The 19,492-nt window shown below is 42.5% G+C and overlaps 5 protein-coding genes and 1 non-coding gene across 7 annotated transcripts; 2 read left to right on the forward strand and 4 right to left on the reverse strand.

The window, feature by feature from the left end:
• Positions 1 to 508: 508 nt before the first annotated feature.
• Positions 509 to 4,678, reverse strand: LOC109628428 (heat shock cognate 70 kDa protein). The gene is made up of 9 exons (XM_020085513.2): positions 4,414 to 4,678; positions 3,466 to 3,675; positions 2,917 to 3,122; positions 2,678 to 2,830; positions 1,996 to 2,551; positions 1,652 to 1,854; positions 1,312 to 1,510; positions 993 to 1,225; positions 509 to 916 (listed from the first exon to the last, which is right to left on the reverse strand). The coding sequence occupies exons 1-9, from the start codon at positions 4,661 to 4,663 to the stop codon at positions 719 to 721; spliced, it is 2,208 nt and encodes a 735-aa protein (XP_019941072.2). The 5' UTR covers positions 4,664 to 4,678; the 3' UTR covers positions 509 to 718.
• Positions 3,194 to 3,285, reverse strand: LOC138404918 (small nucleolar RNA SNORD14). The gene has a single exon (XR_011238660.1). It is a non-coding gene; the product is annotated as a small nucleolar RNA SNORD14 (small nucleolar RNA).
• A 488-nt stretch (positions 4,679 to 5,166) lies between the features above and the next one.
• Positions 5,167 to 11,364, reverse strand: LOC109628425 (cytotoxic and regulatory T-cell molecule). 2 transcript variants are annotated; one of them, XM_069510363.1, is made up of 10 exons: positions 11,218 to 11,364; positions 9,985 to 10,125; positions 9,741 to 9,893; positions 9,474 to 9,593; positions 8,693 to 8,848; positions 7,715 to 7,984; positions 6,752 to 6,820; positions 6,466 to 6,612; positions 6,170 to 6,247; positions 5,167 to 5,513 (listed from the first exon to the last, which is right to left on the reverse strand). In XM_069510363.1, exons 1-10 carry the CDS (start codon positions 11,261 to 11,263, stop codon positions 5,344 to 5,346), a joined length of 1,350 nt encoding a protein of 449 aa, XP_069366464.1. In that variant the 5' UTR covers positions 11,264 to 11,364; the 3' UTR covers positions 5,167 to 5,343. The 2 variants fall into 2 exon arrangements, with proteins under 2 accessions (XP_069366464.1, XP_069366463.1); XM_069510362.1 differs by having other exon boundaries at positions 6,170 to 6,262.
• A 363-nt stretch (positions 11,365 to 11,727) lies between these two features.
• LOC109628432 (heat shock cognate 70 kDa protein) lies at positions 11,728 to 16,365 on the forward strand. The gene is made up of 9 exons (XM_020085516.2): positions 11,728 to 11,910; positions 12,865 to 13,076; positions 13,209 to 13,414; positions 13,495 to 13,647; positions 13,724 to 14,279; positions 14,422 to 14,624; positions 14,775 to 14,973; positions 15,060 to 15,292; positions 15,996 to 16,365. Exons 2-9 carry the CDS (start codon positions 12,872 to 12,874, stop codon positions 16,191 to 16,193), a joined length of 1,953 nt encoding a protein of 650 aa, XP_019941075.2. The 5' UTR covers positions 11,728 to 11,910; positions 12,865 to 12,871; the 3' UTR covers positions 16,194 to 16,365.
• A 1,087-nt stretch (positions 16,366 to 17,452) lies between these two features.
• Positions 17,453 to 18,258, reverse strand: h2ax1 (H2A.X variant histone family member 1). The gene has a single exon (XM_020085514.2). It carries the CDS (start codon positions 18,256 to 18,258, stop codon positions 17,872 to 17,874), a length of 387 nt encoding a protein of 128 aa, XP_019941073.1. The 3' UTR covers positions 17,453 to 17,871.
• Positions 18,259 to 18,592: 334 nt separating this feature from the next.
• On the forward strand, positions 18,593 to 19,349 carry hist2h2l (histone 2, H2, like). Its single transcript, XM_020085515.2, has one exon. It carries the CDS (start codon positions 18,593 to 18,595, stop codon positions 18,971 to 18,973), a length of 381 nt encoding a protein of 126 aa, XP_019941074.1. The 3' UTR covers positions 18,974 to 19,349.
• Positions 19,350 to 19,492: the final 143 nt, after the last annotated feature.

A 19,492-nucleotide genomic window follows, 5' to 3' on the forward strand; every position in this document is an offset into this window, starting at 1 on the left:
TCAATTGAGTGTGAACCAGAGTGAGGGGTCGTTTGCCTCTAAGTTTGACTATTCTAAAATGTTTATTGTACTGAAGACCATTATCAATCTGAACATTGATTTCATTTGTCAACCATTTTACTATGGCATCCCAGTCTTTTGTTGAGTAAAGGTGTGACATTCAAGGTACTAATGCATTAAACAACTTCTGCGCATTTGAGCTAAATGGGTTCAAAATATTTCATAGCATGGCATAAATCTTGTAGTAAGTTTTGCCACTGTGCCAAATTCTGTAACAAGCAGCTAGTTCTACAGATGTTCAGAGACTAGAACATGTCTAATTAAAACCTGAATCTCTGCATAATTTAAATCTCCCTCTTTTGATCAGAGGATGTAACAAGATTTCATTGTCACCTAAATAGTGCAGCAGGTATAGCAACTAAATAACACTTTGGAGCCAATTATAAATGGATCCTGAGCAAAACATTAGGCTTTAAGTCCTAGACAAAAAGATGGACGGAGTCAAACAGAGGGTTTCATGTTTATTGACAAGGCAGTGACATCATACAAAACGCTTTGTGACTCACTGCTCCACTGAGCCAAGTACAAGCTGTTCCCAGTTGTGTCAAATGATGCAATAACAAGATACTTTAAATTACACTCTTAAGCTTGTAACTTGTGCTATAAGAGGGTTACTTTCTTAGAGCACTTTCTCAGGAGGTAGCAGCTGAGGGAATGTTTAGTCGACCTCCTCAATGGTGGGGCCAGATGATCCAGCGCCAGGAGCGGCACCACCAGCTCCACCGAAGCCACCAGGCATGCCTTCTGGCATACCACCTGGCATGCCACCGGCACTCTGGTACAGCTTAGTGATGATGGGGTTGCACACCTTCTCCAGTTCCTTTTGTTGATGCTCATATTCATCCTTTTCGGCAGTCTGCAAAACAAGGACTTTCAGTATTTGGACAAATGTCTCATCATTAGAAAAGAAAAAATAAGAGCTGAGTATTTACCTGGTTCTTGTCCAGCCAGCTGATGACCTCGTTGCACTTGTCCAAGATCTTCTGCTTATCTTCATCACTGATCTTGCCAGCGAGCTTCTCATCCTCCACAGTTGACTTCATGTTGAAAGCATATGACTCCACTCCATTCTTTGCAGACACCTTGTCACGCTGGACATCATCCTCTGTCTTGTACTTCTCAGCCTCCTGGACCATGCGTTCAATGTCCTCCTTGCTGAGACGACCTGTCATCAAATATGTAAGATTAGCATTTATCATGTGATGCTGGGATAACACTGCAGTTAAATTAGGGTGGAGTAGCATTAAATACCCTTGTCATTGGTGATGGTGATCTTGTTCTCCTTTCCAGTGCTCTTGTCAGCAGCAGAGACATTCATGATGCCGTTGGCATCAATATCAAATGTCACCTCGATCTGGGGAACACCACGAGGAGCAGGAGGGATGCCTGTCAGCTCAAACTTGCCCAGCAGGTTGTTGTCTCTGGTCATGGCACGCTCACCCTCATAAACCTGTTGAAGTGTGTTAGGAGACAATGTTTAAAACATGTTCGTCTACAGTTCTATCAACTTTATTCAGCTCAAACACACAAGAAAGGCCTCAGGGAGGCAAACAAGGTGACAAGAAAAAGAATCATTAAAACACGTGCTCACCTGGATGAGCACACCAGGCTGGTTGTCAGAGTAGGTGGTAAAGGTCTGGGTCTGCTTAGTAGGAATGGTGGTGTTGCGTTTGATCAAGACAGTCATGACGCCTCCAGCAGTCTCAATACCCAGGGACAGGGGGGTGACATCCAGAAGCAGCAGGTCCTGCACATTTTCAGACTTGTCACCAGACAGGATGGCAGCCTGGACAGCTGTAAAGACAAAACAGCAGTTGGCATATAGAAAATTATATTAAGTTTGAAACTTGACCTTCAGGTGCTAAACACTTATTGATATCACGGCCCAAGTCTAAAAAACTAAGTGATGCACATCAATTGGCAGACAATTCTTACCAGCTCCGTAGGCCACAGCTTCATCAGGGTTGATGCTCTTGTTGAGCTCCTTTCCATTGAAGAAGTCCTGGAGCAGCTTCTGGATCTTGGGGATACGGGTGGAGCCACCGACCAGGACAATGTCATGGATCTGTCCCTTATCCATCTTGGCATCACGGAGAGACTTCTCCACAGGGTCTAGTGTGCCACGGAAGAGGTCAGCATTGAGCTCCTCAAAGCGAGCCCTGGTGATGGAGGTGTAAAAGTCAACTCCCTCATACAGGGAGTCGATTTCGATGCTGGCCTGGGTGCTGGAAGACAATGTGCGCTTTGCCCTCTCACAAGCGGTGCGCAGACGACGGACAGCTCTCTTGTTGTCGCTGATGTCTTTCTTGTACTTGCGCTTGAACTCAGCGATGAAGTGGTTGACCATGCGGTTGTCGAAATCTTCCCCACCAAGATGAGTATCTCCAGCGGTGGACTTGACCTCAAAGATGCCATCCTCAATGGTCAAGATGGACACATCAAAGGTGCCACCACCAAGATCGAAGATGAGGACGTTCCTTTCTGATCCAACCTGGAAAGGAGTGAAAATTTCAAACTCTACACAACTACCCAGAACTAGAATTGTTTCTAGTTCTGTTTATTTAAAACCATCAACAATGTTTCATTATAATTTTGGTTATTTTTAAGATTTATATACCTTCTTGTCCAAACCATAGGCGATGGCAGCAGCAGTTGGTTCATTGATGATACGCAAAACATTGAGGCCAGAGATAGTGCCTGCATCCTTGGTGGCCTGGCGCTGGGAGTCATTGAAGTAGGCGGGCACTGTGACTACAGCATTGTTGACAGTCTAAAAGGAATAAAAGCATTAAAATTCACTCCATAGCATTCAAGTATTATGGCTTTCTTTACAAAAAAAATATAGCGGTAACGTACCTTTCCGAGGTAGGCTTCAGCAATCTCCTTCATCTTGGTCAGCACCATGGAAGAGATCTCCTCTGGGTAGAAGGACTTTGACTCACCCTTGTACTCAACTTGAACTTTGGGGCGAGTGCTGTCATTGATGACATTGAATGGCCAGTGCTTCATATCTGATTGTACAACTGCGTCATCGAACCTGCGGCCGATCAGCCTTTTGGCATCTGTGAAAAGAAAGTTCTTATTTTTATTTTAAGAACCTTTTTGGGACAGTGTGCACTTTTATAATAGAAGCCCACTCAGACATCCAAGGAAGGTTTTGGCCATCTTTGGTCTTTCGACCTCTGGTGGAAACTACGAATGGCAGGAAAATCGTCATCACAGTGAGGTGCTCTTTAACAAGTCACATAGGACCTTTTTGAGTAAGACTTGTATCACTCTTGTTCATTTTATTTTTAGTCAAGTTTAATTGCCCACTCTTGTGAAGAGGTACTCCACTTTCAGCAGGTTTTTGTGACAAGAACGACACAAGCTCACTTTAGATCAATAAGAAAATTGAACTCTTACCAAAGACTGTGTTGGTGGGGTTCATGGCAACCTGGTTTTTGGCTGCATCTCCAATCAGCCTCTCGGAATCTGTGAAGGCCACATAGCTGGGTGTGGTCCTGTTGCCCTGGTCATTGGCAATGATCTCAACTTTTCCATGCTGGAACACACCAACACAGGAGTAGGTGGTCCCGAGATCAATACCAACCGCTGGTCCCTTAGACATGATTCCTGGCAAGAAAGTTGATTTGTTAATATCACGATTACAACTGAAAGCTTATTCAGACAAAACATTTAAATAAGAAACTCAGGTTTAATTTAAGCAGTTATACACAGGAGAGTGGTAATAAATTCCACAGTGTTAATAAATGAATTAACAGATTAAAAATCACCAGCAGCGCAACTGCTGTGAAATAGCTTTATCATTTATATCACTATAAATATTATATTTTTATCACTATATTAAAAAAAAAAAGTGTTTTGAATACATTGTACATTTAATGTTAATTCAGATGGTCCAAACTGCAGCGCACTCTTATCTCGTAGCATTACACACGGCGAGATAAGAGGCCTTTGTTCTGAAAGAGCAACCGGAAGTACGGTCGTTCTCGACGCCCTGACACAGACTGTTCGAGAACATTCTCGAACCTTCCCCACCCCCACCCCTTGTCCCCGCTAAGCTAAGCGGCTACCGTTAGCTAGCCCACGCTTTGAGCTCGGTGTTACAGCCATTACAGACGCACACTAAACGCTATCCTCCGTGAAGTTAATCATCTACATCGCTTATGTTTCAATCCAGTAATAAAGCACAAGTAAATCGACTCTGGTCATTTTAGCGCAGAAAACAGCGCCCATGAATGAGCAGTGTCAATAGGCCACCACCGCCATTGATTCAATCGACGGTTGAGAGTATTTCTTAAACGTCCATCAAAAATTTATGTTACATTTGTAAAAGAAAAAAAGACTTACCGGATAATTGAACCGCTGATGACTTTAGGTGTTGGGTGCGGTGAGGCGGACTTGTCCTTGCCGGTTTGAGAAAGAAAGGGAAGTCTGGTTGGGACCGGAACCTTATATATGTCAGACAGAACAGCCAATCACAGCTCGAGGCTTCGAGACTTCCTCTGCGGTCCACCAATGACGCTTGAGTGATGCTGTGCTGCTCCATCCCACTTCCTGTTTCATGATGTGGGTTTCGTAATCGCTTGAATGACCGCATGGCTCAGCTTCCCTTATGCAGGCTTACGATCCTGCCTCATGGGATTTTCCATTCATCAGATCTATCTACAGTATGCTTCTAGTTCTAGTTAGAAGAGAGTAAGCTTCAGAATGATTGGAAATGAAATGTCGAAACAGCACGTGGATAGACAGGAGCTAACTGGGATATGTAGATTTTTTGAAAATGGAAGGACACACCGAAAGGAAGATACAGATCATACATACTCTGAAACAATGACTTTTCTAATGAATGATTCAGCTACTGCCTGACATCAGGATTAGTGTGTTTGTGGCCTCACACACCACCATGCTCTGCATTTCATTTGGTCTCTGTCTGTAAAACTAGTCTTTGTAGCCCCCAGGGCCCTCATTAAATATATTTTATTTTTTAAATATATTTAATAGTTGGGATGTCACATCACATAATGGCAGACAAAAAAATCGTACAAGCCACAGATAATCTGCAAAAACAGTTTTCATATTTCCTTTAAAACAAATAAAAAGTTTGTTGTTTTAGCAAAATATAATTTATTCTTACAGGTAAACAAACTGTACAGCATTCACACAGTACATAATAGCACTACAGTTGAAACAATGCGTCACCACATTCTTTTCTGTGTAAACATACACTCATTGTGACCAGTGCAGTAAAACAAGGACAATGCTGTATTTCACAGAATCTTATAGCTCCGTCTCCCTTATGTTACGGTTGGCTGAAAATTGTGACGGGGGTTGAGGTGGAGAAGTCCTCTCCTGATTTACACTCTCTGTTGCTGACATGGCACCTGTGTTTGAAGTGATCACTGCTGGTTCTTCAACAACATACTGTGTGAATGCTGTGTTGATGAGCCCTGCGAGAGAGAGACAGAGAGAGAGAGGGCATGTCAGTGACTCATTGCTGGAAACGTTTTCTAGTCTCTGTTTGTGTGTTACCACAAACTATAAACTACACAATACTGAATTAGTCATGTTGGTTTTAAAGCAGTGGAATTATTCACTGACAGAATTTGATGAATAAATGAGCTCAATGAGCTAAATGAGTAGGCCTTGTTGGAAAGTTAGAATGTGTTGTATCAAATATTATTACAGTAAGACACCACAAAGTGTATACACTTAGCTTTGTGTAGTATAGGTGTCTGGTGTATACACTTTGTGTCTTACTGTAATTTCTTATAATTACAGTATATATATATATATATATAAGATTAAAAGGAGCTTTTTAATCTAATGAAATTTCTGTTAGTGTTGAATGGAACTCATCATTTCAGATTGGTTTCGTTAAACTGCTCATACTGTACATTAGTCTGGACCCAAGGGAGCTTTATTCCCAGAGCAACAATGAAGGATGTCAACACTGAGCAAACACTCTCACCTAGTCATGTTTTATTAACTTAATTCATTTCCTGAAACTAAAATGTAATCAATCACATGATTGTTTTTTAGTCCGCAAAGCTTGTCATGGGACCGGAAGGTATTGAAATCTCTATGTGCTGAATTATCAGTGTACCTCTTCGCCTTTGTCCCTTCTCTTCTTGGCTTGATTTCGATTTGTTGCTCTCCTCTGAAGGATCAGACTCTTCATTCTCTGTAACAATGAAAACTGTCATATGTTTGTTATGCATTGCTTTGTGGTGTAATGAGAGGTCCACAAAGAGAAAGTCTATTTAGAATTGATATCATACTTCATATATCTCTCCACAGACATGAAGCAGAGGAAAACCACCACTAAGGATTTGCTTCATAAATTGACTAACTTGTTGGTGATAATATGTCGGACAGAAACTGGAAATAAGATCTGCTCACCTTTCTTCCAGGTCATGTGCGCTCTCCTCAGCTTGATAGTAAAAAACGTGACCACGATCAGGAGACCCACAATCAGGCACGTCACCAGAAAGATCAGTAATGAACTGCCTTGACTTCCTGTCTGCAACCGTGGATCATTTTTACTCCCTGGAAATGAACAGAATGTTGGCAGTTTTTCATCAAAACCTTAATCACGTTTAAAGCCTATTCCAAATTTTAATTATGAATACAACCCTAGATAATTATGTCAGCCATGCAGACAGTACTGTAAGCAATGTAAAGTTACCTGTTTTGTTTCTCCCTGTGCTGTTGTAGGATGTGATCTCCTCTGTTGTTTCAGACACAGACGTCCGGCCTTTAGGGAGTAATAAGGAAGGACGAGACAATAAGTAACACATCCTCGAATAAGCTTGTTTGCTAAATGCAACAGCCCCATTGTAGTTTTTCAGAGTGTCCACTAGATGACATAAAACACAAGGCTGTCGAGAGCATAAACCAAATACAGTCTGTGGCATAAACTGTGAATACAGATTTGGTCAAGTGTCATTTTACATTTTATCATACAATGCAGTACACTGGATATCACACATTCTACATTCTTATGCTCTGTTTTGCCCGAATCAGATGAATAACTGAATCATTTCTAGGAACAGTACGTTTCTGTGTTTATAACTCGGTGTTGATTCATCTCTCGACAACTTTTCTTCAGGTTCAAATGTAAGACAATGAAGTATCAAGCTTTGTTTTATATGTGGAATATCAAATCATTGATGATGCTCTGTAAACTGTGTATCACTGAAATGATCTTCACCTTTTGTGAAGCCCCACATTTCCATCCTCTGAATTTATATTACATCTGACACTATAGTGTGACACTTCCGTCACAGGAAACCGAACTACAGCAACCAAATGAAGCGGTCTGTGCGAGCTGAGATCTCTGTCATTTCCATCCCACAAGCTGTGGGCAATAAATAAGGGGTACAGCATAAAGGAAACAAAGTTAAGATTCAGTCCTTCATGGCTTTATTCAGATATTGTACCTTAATTAAATTTATAAAGCAATAGGTTTCATCAATAACTAATTCTTGTGATTTGTAATGTTTTGCAGTTTTTTTGGACTACTACTTGTAACAGATCATTAAGGCCCACTCTGTATACACGTATACAAATCTTTATCGTTCACGATCTAATAGCGTCATATTGCCGCACACCCCCACAGTCATGTATAAATGTCAACAGTTTCACTCACCAGTGGTGCTGAGATGTGAGCCTGTAACAGGGTTTATGGGAAACCTGCTGGATGCTGAAACCGTCTGTGGCTCCTTGGAAGGAAACGGGTGATTGGAGGATACAGCTGATAACTGGATAGAGCTCTCTGATGGAGGCCCATTCACATCTGTGGTTGTGAGGTGGTCTGCTGATGTTGTCTTATGTCTGGGACCACTGGTTGTTGTCTGCACCTCTGCTGACCCTGGAGCTGTGGGCACACTGGTCGTAGTAGTGCAGTGGAACTTTGTTTCTGTCACACACAGAGAGGGTGGAAACACTGTCACGGAGCAGCACTTGATTCATGGAAATTCAATTTCAAAATCCACACTGACAACAACAAAGCTCTATTTTCAATCCAATTACAGGAAGCAGACTAGTTGCATCTTACAGAAAGAGGAAATTACATGTTTTTTTTTACCAAATATATATTTATGTTGTTGGTCAACTTTCACAGACACTGTCAGTGACAGAAACTCATGGAAACCCCCCCTCTTCTTTCACCCTTTCCCTGTTCCTCTAAAGCTGCTTTGAGACTGAACTCTGCAGTCTGCGGACTTTTTCCGCCGGTTCTCCTGGTATAACGTAGAAATCCAGGAGAAGTCATGTGAGAACAGAGCAGGGGATCCCCCATCTGAATAATAGGACGATTTGTTGCTGTTGTGAACCCGTCTGTTCAGAGAACCTCCTACTGTGTTGTGTGTGTGTGAAAAGCAAACTGCTGGAAAATTCAAAAACAAAATTTTCCGAATTTTACCTGCGGGTCATATCTGAAAACTTACATGTATCTTCCTTTTTCAGAAGTAATTAAAGTGAACAAGTGTTGGCCAATACAAGGCCCAGTTATAGTCAGTTTCTCTGGTGGTCATTATTGGACATGGACTCTGTAGTCTAGGCTGAATGAATCTCTAAAGTTCCAGTCATTAAAATAGGAGCAGGCTTTGTTTCAGTTTGTACTCACTGTCTCGTCCAATTTTGACAAAGTTCATCAGAGGTGGTGAGAACAGAGCTGGATGGCGAACAAGGCATTTCACAGTCACTCTCTTCTTTACTGACTTAACATGTAACATATCCACGGACACATATTTTCTATCTTCTCGATGGACTTGGGCGTGACCTGTAAGGATAGGACAGATGAGTGAGTGATAAGTGATTGTGAAAGTTTAAAGTCAACCTCAGCTGACAATGACTTATCCTCATATGACTTGCTAAGACCTTTGACCAAAATTCAGATTTATACCTTACACAGCTCACATATTTAATTCAAAATGAAACAAAAAATATATTGGTAGCAGTAGGTCTTTGGTCATTGAAGTTCAAAAATGTATTAGGGCTTGAAATAAGACCTACTTCAAATGTGGTAATCAATACTGTTACTGTGGCAGTGTCTGTGGTTGCTGCGTCTACTTTTGTTCAACTTTTGTACAACTTAAGTGCAGCGACCTGTATGACAGCTGGTTGTTCAAAAACAATGTTGTTCAAGCCTACCTGCTATTTTTATTCAAATATGCACTGCACTATGCACTAAACTATCAGATAAAGTCAAGTATATATCAGGGGGTCATTTTGCATTTCATCCCTCATAAACCTGCTCACATGACACAATAAATGTCAAAGCAGAGCTCAGATAAATTGGAGCATTTTTCCTTCGACATTCACAATAGCAGTGCAAATGAAACAGCACCACAATGGTGCCACTAACATGGGTGACATGCCATTTTGTGTTATCTTTAGAAACTCACCCAGAATCTCAGGGCCATGGTTTATTTTCCAGGAGATCTGTGGAGTATAGTGGTTCCCCTCAGCAGTGCATTTAATGACCATTTGTTCTTCATGCTTTGCTACTGTCATTGTAGGATAACCTTTACAAGAATCATGCACAAAAAGGGATGTTACTACACATATACAGTATTTTGAAATCCAGCAAACAGTATAATGACAGTGGGGGGGTCAAGGTTAAGGTTATATCTTAAAAATTATATTATCTGTAATTGAAGGATTACACATACCTAACACTGTCACTTCTACTGTCTTCTCTTTCGTGTGGTGGTCATAGTGAGAACACGTGTAGTTGCCACCATCTTTGAAGGTGATGTTGGAAATACTGATGGAGAATTCCGACTCCGACAGTCTGTTGATTCTGTAACGCTTGTCTTTCAAAGCTGGAGACAAGGGAGAGAAAATAAAACAACATTTAACAACTAGCTAATTTATGTTGCTGCTAATACCTGTGCTGTTAAATGTCATCCTCACCTATATTGTGATTGAAGAACATAATCTCTCCTTTTGGGTTCCTCCACTCCACATTGCTCTTGTGAGCGTTAGCAATGTCGCAGCTTAAGTGAAGCGTCTGACCTTTTCTCAAAGTCACACGCTGCCATAGTCCAAGTGAAACTGCAATCAAATGAATAGAGACACTAATGTCGGGAAATTCACACTGAGAACACAGCATCGTCTTCACAACACAGATTGATAATATATACAACATATCATACAATAGTGAGCAAACGTCTACTGGAATAAAAAACAGATGGTGACAGGAATTGATTGAAATTAAGCAGTGAAAGTGAGTTTCCCTCCCTCGCTCATAGAGGTGACCAAGTTCAATCCCCCTCTCACAGTTTGACTCATCTATACCTCTCTGAGCCGGTGTGTGTGTGTGTGTGTGTGTGACTGTATGTGGTGTGTATGTGATGCACTGCATCTGCAAAAGAAGCACATTCCCCCACACCCATCCCACATCGAATGTGACACATTGTGACTACAGGAAGTAACATGGTCAGTTAGACATAAAATACATTTGCTGTGGGCTGCTTATGGGGGCTTTCAGTTATTTTCTTTCCCATGACGAGGTGTTTGGAAAACACATTTGTGGGGGCATGTCACCAGCAGTGGGGTCATCAGAGGTGTTCTCAAGCATGGGTAGTGTTAACATATATATATATATATATATGCATGATAGTTATTGAATGATCCAAGAGTTTTCTTGAGAATTTAGTTGCTGTGTGTGAGACTTTCCTAATTTTTAAAGCCTGATTCAAAGAGCTTTTACACACAATACTTTACAGTGTGTAGAGTAAATACATCACACAAAAGGGAATGTATTTACTCTCTCTCTCTCTCTGACAACTGACAAAATCAAATTATTTACATATAAAACATTCAAATCAAATACCTTAGAAAGCGTAAGCCAAGACAACAATGACTGTTGCTGTAGATAAATTCAACCGTTTGACTTGTCTGGGCCTCAGGCATCAGAATTTGTCACAATCACAATATACATACATATACTCTATGACACACTTACATATAAAGATGTCTCCTCTTCATATATGAAGAGTTCATAAGCAACAACATTAAATCCAGCAGGTTCATGATCTGCTGATTTTAACGATTGGATTTAGTTTATCATCTCATTTGATTATTATTATCTGCTTCTTATATCAAACAATACCAGTCAACTAGCAGTGAAAGTAAAGAACTCACCCTGTACAAGGAGCATGAAGACGGTGAACAGCAGCTTCACTTCCATCTCAGTCACCCACTAACAACGTCTCTGCTGTGTTTCCTCATTATTTGATGTATTTGTACTCTGCTGAGGGACCTTCCGTGACGTAACAACTCTGTGGTTTCCACTAACGTTTTTATTCTAGGATTCTCATGTAACTACAGTGATTCTACAGTGAAAGCAAAAGCAGAAGAGTTCAATTTTAATTCCTCATAAGCTCTTTCTGAAATTTGAAGTATATTGTCTGCTTGATAATTTTATGATGCCCATAGAGTGAACTAGTATTTAGGCTGCATCACAGTTAAAAAATTATAATTTATGCTATGTATTTATCTATAATACATTTCTAGTTAACAGTATAGTCATTTGCTTTTGGAAATCCCTGGAAATTTCATCAGCTGTTTCTATCTGTAATCTGTTTCTGTCGGTCTCTCTCTCTCTCTCTCTCTCTCACTATGTTTTACATCTGTCCAGGTTTTAGCCAATCAGACGTAGAAGGACTCAAATGGAAAACAAGGATTGAGCCAGAATGTACTGGAAGCTCACTGATGTTCTGCAAGCTGATTGGCTCACAAGCCATGGGGAAGCTTCATACAGAAGCCAGGCTGGCCTGTGTTCATCTGCTGGAGGAGAGTCAGACTGCGGCAGTCCGAGGCCACATCATCATCCAGGTAGGATGTCTTTCTATAGACTGTCCAAACAGTTGTGCAAACCTCATGTTTGTAATGCTGCTTCTTAAGGCCAAATATCACAGACAGTGGTCTATGTTTTACTGTGGTAAAACATTAATAGTGACATCATTGATTTCTATTAAAATAATATATGTATAATGTTATTAGGATGCATAGAGAGCACATGTACATGTTTGTCATTCCTCTGATATAATCTTATCACAAATAATATTGAATTTTAAAGTTTGTAAATTGAATGAATGTGCTAGAAATGACTTTGAGAATACTCAAGGTGTCAGTTTTAACAATCTGAAAGCTTGGTGAATAAATGCAGAACTGCGTCTTTAGTGCAGCAGGCCAACTTTGCCTTTAGGCCGCAAGCTGTGGGAGAGCTGTCTCCCCCTGATGGTCCAGGGATCAGCAGTTTCACTTGAGCTCCAGCGTGATGCTGCAGAATTCAACTCACTGTCCTTCATGCTGCACAGACCTGCCCTGCCCATCAATATCACTTAAAAACTCTTTATGCACTAAGGGCGGGGATACAATGAGGCATTGTGCACTATGCTGTGTGCCTAAAGACTTTACAGGCAGCCTTCTCTCAACTTTGCCCAAAGCCCCTTTGTACTTTTTCAGTTCAGAATATATTGTGTTTCCAAGAGCTACAGATAGCTTCCTGCCACTAACGTCTGATCCGAGGCAAACATCAGGACAACAGGATATTGTATAACAGTGCACTATATCTGTCACCTGGAAGGTGCTGAAGGTTTTAAGCTTTAAAAATGGTAGATTTTCTGTCTTTAAATGATGTTCAGGTGTGGGTGACTACTTCACATTTGATATGACAACCTAAAACTACTTTATTTACTGTAGAAAGTAATAGATGGAGCCCTGTTCACTGAGTGTTATTGCCCCCTGCTGGAATACCATTAACGATTGATTGTTTCACTTTCACAGAGTGATCATGTCTAAGGGACCAGCGGTTGGTATTGATCTCGGGACCACCTACTCCTGTGTTGGTGTGTTCCAGCATGGAAAAGTTGAGATCATTGCCAATGACCAGGGGAACAGGACCACACCCAGCTATGTGGCCTTCACAGATTCCGAGAGGCTGATTGGAGATGCAGCCAAAAATCAGGTTGCCATGAACCCCACCAACACAGTCTTTGGTAAGGGTAGTAAAGGAGATGTGATATGAATTCTGAGCTGATCTCATATGAATAAATGCGTTAGATGTGAAAATCTGAGCTATTATATTATGAGCTATAGTATTTATTTCCATTGTTTACTTGGCATTGCAGATGCTAAACGTTTAATTGGCAGAAGATTTGAGGATCCAGTGGTTCAGTCTGACATGAAGCATTGGCCATTCGATATTATTAGTGATAGTGGACGCCCCAAAGTGGAAGTTGAATACAAAGGTGAAACTAAAACCTTCTACCCAGAGGAAATCTCTTCCATGGTACTGACAAAGATGAAGGAGATTGCTGAAGCCTACCTTGGGAAGGTGAATTTCAATATATGTTGAGTAATAATCAACAGCCTTGCAACAGTTTTACTTAACACTTCACTATTATTTTTTTTCAGTCTGTGTCAAATGCTGTTATTACAGTACCTGCATACTTTAATGACTCGCAACGTCAAGCAACCAAGGATGCTGGAACTATCTCTGGTTTAAATGTGTTAAGAATCATAAATGAGCCTACTGCAGCAGCCATCGCTTATGGTTTGGACAAAAAGGTAAGATTTAAATTAGTAGTCAAAGTGTAATTATTGACATAGATCCTCTGTAAAGTCATGCTAACCATTTTTCCAGGTTGGATCAGAAAGGAACGTCCTCATCTTCGATCTTGGTGGTGGCACCTTTGATGTGTCCATCTTGACCATTGAGGATGGCATCTTTGAGGTCAAGTCCACCGCTGGAGATACTCATCTTGGTGGGGAAGATTTCGACAACCGCATGGTCAACCACTTCATCGCTGAGTTCAAGCGCAAGTACAAGAAAGACATCAGCGACAACAAGAGAGCTGTCCGTCGTCTGCGCACCGCTTGTGAGAGGGCAAAGCGCACATTGTCTTCCAGCACCCAGGCCAGCATCGAAATCGACTCCCTGTATGAGGGAGTTGACTTTTACACCTCCATCACCAGGGCTCGCTTTGAGGAGCTCAATGCTGACCTCTTCCGTGGCACATTAGACCCTGTGGAGAAGTCTCTCCGTGATGCCAAGATGGACAAGTCTCAGATCCATGACATTGTCCTGGTCGGTGGCTCCACCCGTATCCCCAAGATCCAGAAGCTGCTCCAGGACTTCTTCAATGGAAAGGAGCTCAACAAGAGCATCAACCCCGATGAAGCTGTGGCCTACGGAGCTGGTAAGAATTGTCTGCCAATTGATGTGCATCACTTAGTTTTTTTAGACTTGGGCCATGATATCAATAAGTGTTTAGCACCTGAAGGTCAAGTTTCAAACTTAATATAATTTTCTATATGCCAACTGCTGTTTTGTCTTTACAGCTGTCCAGGCTGCCATCCTGTCTGGTGACAAGTCTGAGAATGTGCAGGACCTGCTGCTTCTGGATGTCACCCCCCTGTCCCTGGGTATTGAGACTGCTGGAGGCGTCATGACTGTCTTGATCAAACGCAACACCACCATTCCTACTAAGCAGACCCAGACCTTTACCACCTACTCTGACAACCAGCCTGGTGTGCTCATCCAGGTGAGCACGTGTTTTAATGATTCTTTTTCTTGTCACCTTGTTTGCCCCCCCCCTCCCCCCAAGGCCTTCCTTGTGTGTTTGAGCTGAATAAAGCTGATAGAACTGTAGACGAACATGTTTTAAACATTGTCTCCTAACACACTTCAACAGGTTTATGAGGGTGAGCGTGCCATGACCAGAGACAACAACCTGCTGGGCAAGTTTGAGCTGACAGGCATCCCTCCTGCTCCTCGTGGTGTTCCCCAGATTGAGGTGACATTTGATATTGATGCCAACGGCATCATGAATGTCTCTGCTGCTGACAAGAGCACTGGAAAGGAGAACAAGATCACCATCACCAATGACAAGGGTATTGAATGCTACTCCACCCTAATTTAACTGCAGTGTTTTCCCAGCATCAGATGATAAATGCTAATCTTACATATTTGATGACAGGTCGTCTCAGCAAGGAGGACATTGAACGCATGGTCCAGGAGGCTGAGAGGTACAAGACGGAGGATGATGTCCAGCGTGACAAGGTGTCTGCAAAGAATGGAGTGGAGTCATATGCTTTCAACATGAAGTCAACTGTGGAGGATGAGAAGCTCGCTGGCAAGATCAGTGATGAAGATAAGCAGAAGATCTTGGACAAGTGCAACGAGGTCATCAGCTGGCTGGACAAGAACCAGGTGAGGATTGGTGGATTGGCAGTACAGGTTTTGACATGGATATAATATTCTTTTAAATGTCATCATTTAGTAGGACATAAAGTATAATTCCACATTTAATTTAATTTGTCTAGGACTTTACAGGATAGCATCTGCTAAACCACTTACATTTTATTAATATAATAAGATAAAGGTGACTTAATGTGCAATCACTAGTGTTTTCTATAATGCAAATTTCCATGTGAGAGCTTGCAGACATTTATTTCTCTGGCCAATCACCAAATATAAGTCTGCAGAAATTCCAATGAGGAGCCAATGTTAGAAAACAGCGGGAGATCTTCTTAAAAGATTCACAGTGTGTTGTGATGATGTTTCCAACAAGTGACAGATGACAAAAAAGGAATACAAATATCTCAAGCAGTACCACACAAATAGAAGACAGACAAAAACGTAAAGAGAGCTTTTGGTGATAAGGGCCAATACTAATGTGCTGTAAACCAAAAAATGAGATCTCGGCAGAGGAATTTCAATTATTACATCCAGCCTCTGCTTGCTCCACAAGCCCTCACCTGAACGCTCTGCTCTATTGTACATGTGTGAGATGGAAACTCCAGGGGTCCTGTCTGAAAACATCTGACTATAGAGCTTGAAGTGAACTGCAAATTCTAATTGTCAAGTAATTCCTACTAGAATGAGAATATATGATTTCATTTCTTTGTACTAGACTGCCGAAAAGGAAGAGTATGAACATCAGCAACAGGAACTGGAGAAAGTCTGTAACCCCATTATCTCCAAGCTGTACCAGAGTGCTGGGGGCATGCCAGGTGGGATGCCCAGCGGAATGCCAGGAAGCTTCCCTGGAGCTGGTAGAGCTCCTACTGGCGGTGGATCCACTGGACCAACCATCGAGGAGGTTGATTAGTCAGTGTCTGTGGCTCCTTCATACCACTTAGCAAAAAAACAAGCATGAACAATATCAGCACCCTAATAAGTAAAGTCAGATTCCAGAGTGAAGAAGTGGACTTCCAGCAAAAATTGCATGTGCAGGTTTGTGAGCAGATTAATAAATAATGACTGAAGCATGCAATTTGAAATCTGTTATGCTTTATCTCTTTGTCTTTGGTGCACATTATATGAACATGCATACTTCTGCAGTGGACACTTTCCTGTGAAGATCCTTGCACCGCTGACCTAAATTGTAAGGTAGAAAATATTTAGAGATGAGAAAAACTGGATGAATGTTTCAGCAGTTGATGAGCCTTGCTTTAATAAAAATGACTATGGTCTCAGAAGATGAAAAGTGACAGCACTATCATTTCTCTGAGGTTCTCTGCAAGGTGTTGGGACTCTGGGAACCACATCATTATTTAAATTACATACAGTTTAAACTCATTTGAAGAGAATGCAGCATACTGCACCAAGATAAATTATACATACCAATATCATATCACATATTAAACAAATGCAATCTGTTATAACTGTCTATAGCCTCATTGTATCTCCTAATAATTTTTTCAATGTCATTTTGTAGTACTCTTTTTGCTGCCCTTTACTATATGACACTGGGGAATATATACACTTAATCTTGATATAAAAAAGCCTCCTTTGATGCAAAAGACAGATTCTAACTGTGCAGCAGCTTAAATTGAAAGTTTAAAACCCTGTTCACCCACTGCCCCTGCACTGACCTCTCTACAGACAGACAGCAGGCCAGTACATACACTGTTGTAATAGTTTGCGCACTAGTTGTAATTTTAAGAATTTGCTTTTCTCCAGATTTCAATTCGTTTCAAAAAATTATGAGGAATCACAGTGCAGAATGTGTGGAACACAAGTGTCCCCCTCCCACAGAGCTAGAATCAGGGGCATCAAAACAAAGCATCTCAGACATTCTTTAGTAGCAGCAAATCACACAATTATCTCAAACAACGATCTTAATCTTTTGAACCTTTAAATCACTGACAAATAATCATGTTCCAACCAACACATTTCCACTGATCAGCTCCAGTTACAAACACAATGAGCTGAAAGGGAAGACGGTGTTAATTGCAGTGGAGTGGGAACACTGAGTGTGGAGCTGTAGCACTGTGAGGTCAGAGAAGCTGCAGCTCGTTTGCCTCTGTCTGTTTGTTCTCTCACAAAGACTGCAAGTCCCCGGATGAAAACAAAATAAAGACTGGGTGTATTCGCCCTGTGCCAGAAGGCAGCAGGATATTTATTGGAACATGACATAAACAATACAACAATTTAGCATGTTTTGTAGCAGCAATGCGAAAATAAAAAAACACCACCCCCCTAGGATTGGTCCATGTTGACAACGGGATTTTTCCCCTTCTTGTTGCAGAGGCCTTCATTATCCCCAGCCTTTGGAAAGCGCCTCCATTTTCCACACCAACAACACAACAGTGGCTACAGAGCAGTCTATGAATAGTCCCGATGAGAAGCGAGTGGATGTTTACAACGTAGAAACAGCAACACCACACACTGCCCCCTGTTTGAAAGGTTCGTCCATAAGCAGAAAAACAAACACTGGTAGGAAAATCAGCCGGTTCCCAGCTGAGCCTTTAGTCCCGACTGACTCCAGGGCCAGCGGGGAGTCTTTACTTGCTCTTGGCCGGTTTCTCCGTCTTCTTGGGGAGGAGGACAGCCTGGATGTTGGGCAGCACACCTCCCTGAGCGATGGTAACACCTCCCAGCAGCTTGTTGAGCTCCTCGTCGTTGCGCACAGCCAGCTGGAGGTGCCGTGGGATGATCCTGGTCTTCTTGTTGTCCCTGGCCGCGTTACCTGCCAGCTCCAAGATCTCAGCGGTCAAATATTCCAGCACGGCCGCCAAATACACCGGAGCCCCGGCGCCGACGCGCTCCGCATAGTTGCCTTTGCGCAGTAGCCTGTGGACTCGACCCACCGGGAACTGGAGTCCTGCCCGAGAGGAGCGAGACTTGGCCTTCGCTCGCGCTTTGCCTCCGGTTTTCCCTCTGCCAGACATGATCGTTTATATGTGGTTGTTGACGATGAGGCGCTGTCAGGACAATGGCGATTACGCGAGCACGGATCTGCGCGTAGCGGAAAAAAAAAACCCTGTAAATCTATATAAACCACAGAGGCTTCTCCGATTGGTGGAGTGAAGCTGAAACACACGAACCAATGGCGCGGCGCGTCTTGCGTTAATGTCTGTCCTCCGATCAAGACTGCTCCAATGGTGGAGAAGGAACGGCGCACACGCATTTGCACTGCTATGTTATAAGTACAGGGTGGTGATGGGGCGGTATCCAGCGCCGTGTCCCTTCCTGTCTCTCCACTGACGCGTGTAAAGCAGAAAAATGCCTGATCCTGCAAAATCAGCCCCTGCGCCTAAGAAGGGCTCCAAAAAGGCCGTGACCAAAACCCAGAAGAAAGGAGACAGGAAGCGCCGCAAGAGCCGGAAGGAGAGCTACGCAATTTACGTGTACAAGGTGTTGAAGCAGGTGCACCCAGACACGGGGATCTCCTCCAAGGCCATGGGCATCATGAACTCCTTCGTCAACGACATCTTCGAGCGCATCGCCAGTGAAGCGTCGCGGCTGGCGCACTACAACAAGCGCTCCACCATCACCTCCAGGGAGATCCAGACCGCTGTCCGCCTGCTGCTGCCCGGCGAGCTGGCGAAACACGCCGTGTCCGAGGGCACCAAGGCTGTGACCAAGTACACCAGCTCCAAATAGAGTCTCAGCACGAGGGGGGGGGGGCACAAGTCACCAAATCATCACAGACGATCTTCAAAGCCCCCTTAGTGTGTCGGGAAGCTGCGTCTGTGATTTTGCGCCACTGTTGTCTTTGGAGAGAAAGAATGCCAAATGATTCCAGGCCTTGCTCTGAATATCCTGAGACATAGTGGAACTTTAGCCTGCCATTCTGTTTTAAATCAGTTTGAGTTGTGTCACGTTTTTAACAAGTCTCTAAATAAATCTAGAATAAAATATACGTTGGTGCTCTCGATCTGTGGAATCCTCCTCTGCTTTACACCTTTTTAATACTTATTAACTTACATGCACTTTAACAGCTGAAGTAAACATTGTGAGATTAAAACTGTGACTTCTACCTGTGAGCAGTGTGTGTTTGGGTTTCTAACTTTCTACCTCGTGATGTCCATTTTCTCCACACAGTAAGGCTTACAAGTTGTGGAACAGCGACACCACGTGGTGGCTGGAGTTGATGTGGGGACAGTATGCAGACGTGCACTG

The sequence above is a fragment of the Paralichthys olivaceus genome, chromosome 15, assembly GCF_024713975.1.
Source record: "Paralichthys olivaceus isolate ysfri-2021 chromosome 15, ASM2471397v2, whole genome shotgun sequence".
Taxonomy (NCBI): Eukaryota; Metazoa; Chordata; class Actinopteri; order Pleuronectiformes; family Paralichthyidae; genus Paralichthys; species Paralichthys olivaceus.

Coding starts and splice junctions, on each gene's coding strand:
- LOC109628428 (XM_020085513.2), bottom strand. CDS start 4,663: ATGCGGTCATTCAAGCGATTACGAAACCCACATCATGAAACAGGAAGT. Junction 3,676..4,413: donor ATCAGCGGTTCAATTATCCG/GTAAGTCTTTTT, acceptor CTTTCTTGCCAG/GAATCATGTCTAAGGGACCA. Junction 1,226..1,311: donor CACCATCACCAATGACAAGG/GTATTTAATGCT, acceptor ATTTGATGACAG/GTCGTCTCAGCAAGGAGGAC.
- LOC109628425 (XM_069510362.1), bottom strand. CDS start 11,263: ATGGAAGTGAAGCTGCTGTTCACCGTCTTCATGCTCCTTGTACAGG. Junction 10,126..11,217: donor CTTCATGCTCCTTGTACAGG/GTGAGTTCTTTA, acceptor ATTTGATTGCAG/TTTCACTTGGACTATGGCAG. Junction 6,821..7,714: donor CTCACATCTCAGCACCACTG/GTGAGTGAAACT, acceptor TACTCCCTAAAG/GCCGGACGTCTGTGTCTGAA.
- LOC109628432 (XM_020085516.2), top strand. CDS start 12,872: ATGTCTAAGGGACCAGCGGTTGGTATTGATCTCGGGACCACCTACTCC. Junction 13,648..13,723: donor CTTATGGTTTGGACAAAAAG/GTAAGATTTAAA, acceptor CCATTTTTCCAG/GTTGGATCAGAAAGGAACGT. Junction 15,293..15,995: donor GCTGGCTGGACAAGAACCAG/GTGAGGATTGGT, acceptor TCTTTGTACTAG/ACTGCCGAAAAGGAAGAGTA.
- h2ax1 (XM_020085514.2), bottom strand. CDS start 18,258: ATGTCTGGCAGAGGGAAAACCGGAGGCAAAGCGCGAGCGAAGGCCAAG.
- hist2h2l (XM_020085515.2), top strand. CDS start 18,593: ATGCCTGATCCTGCAAAATCAGCCCCTGCGCCTAAGAAGGGCTCCAAA.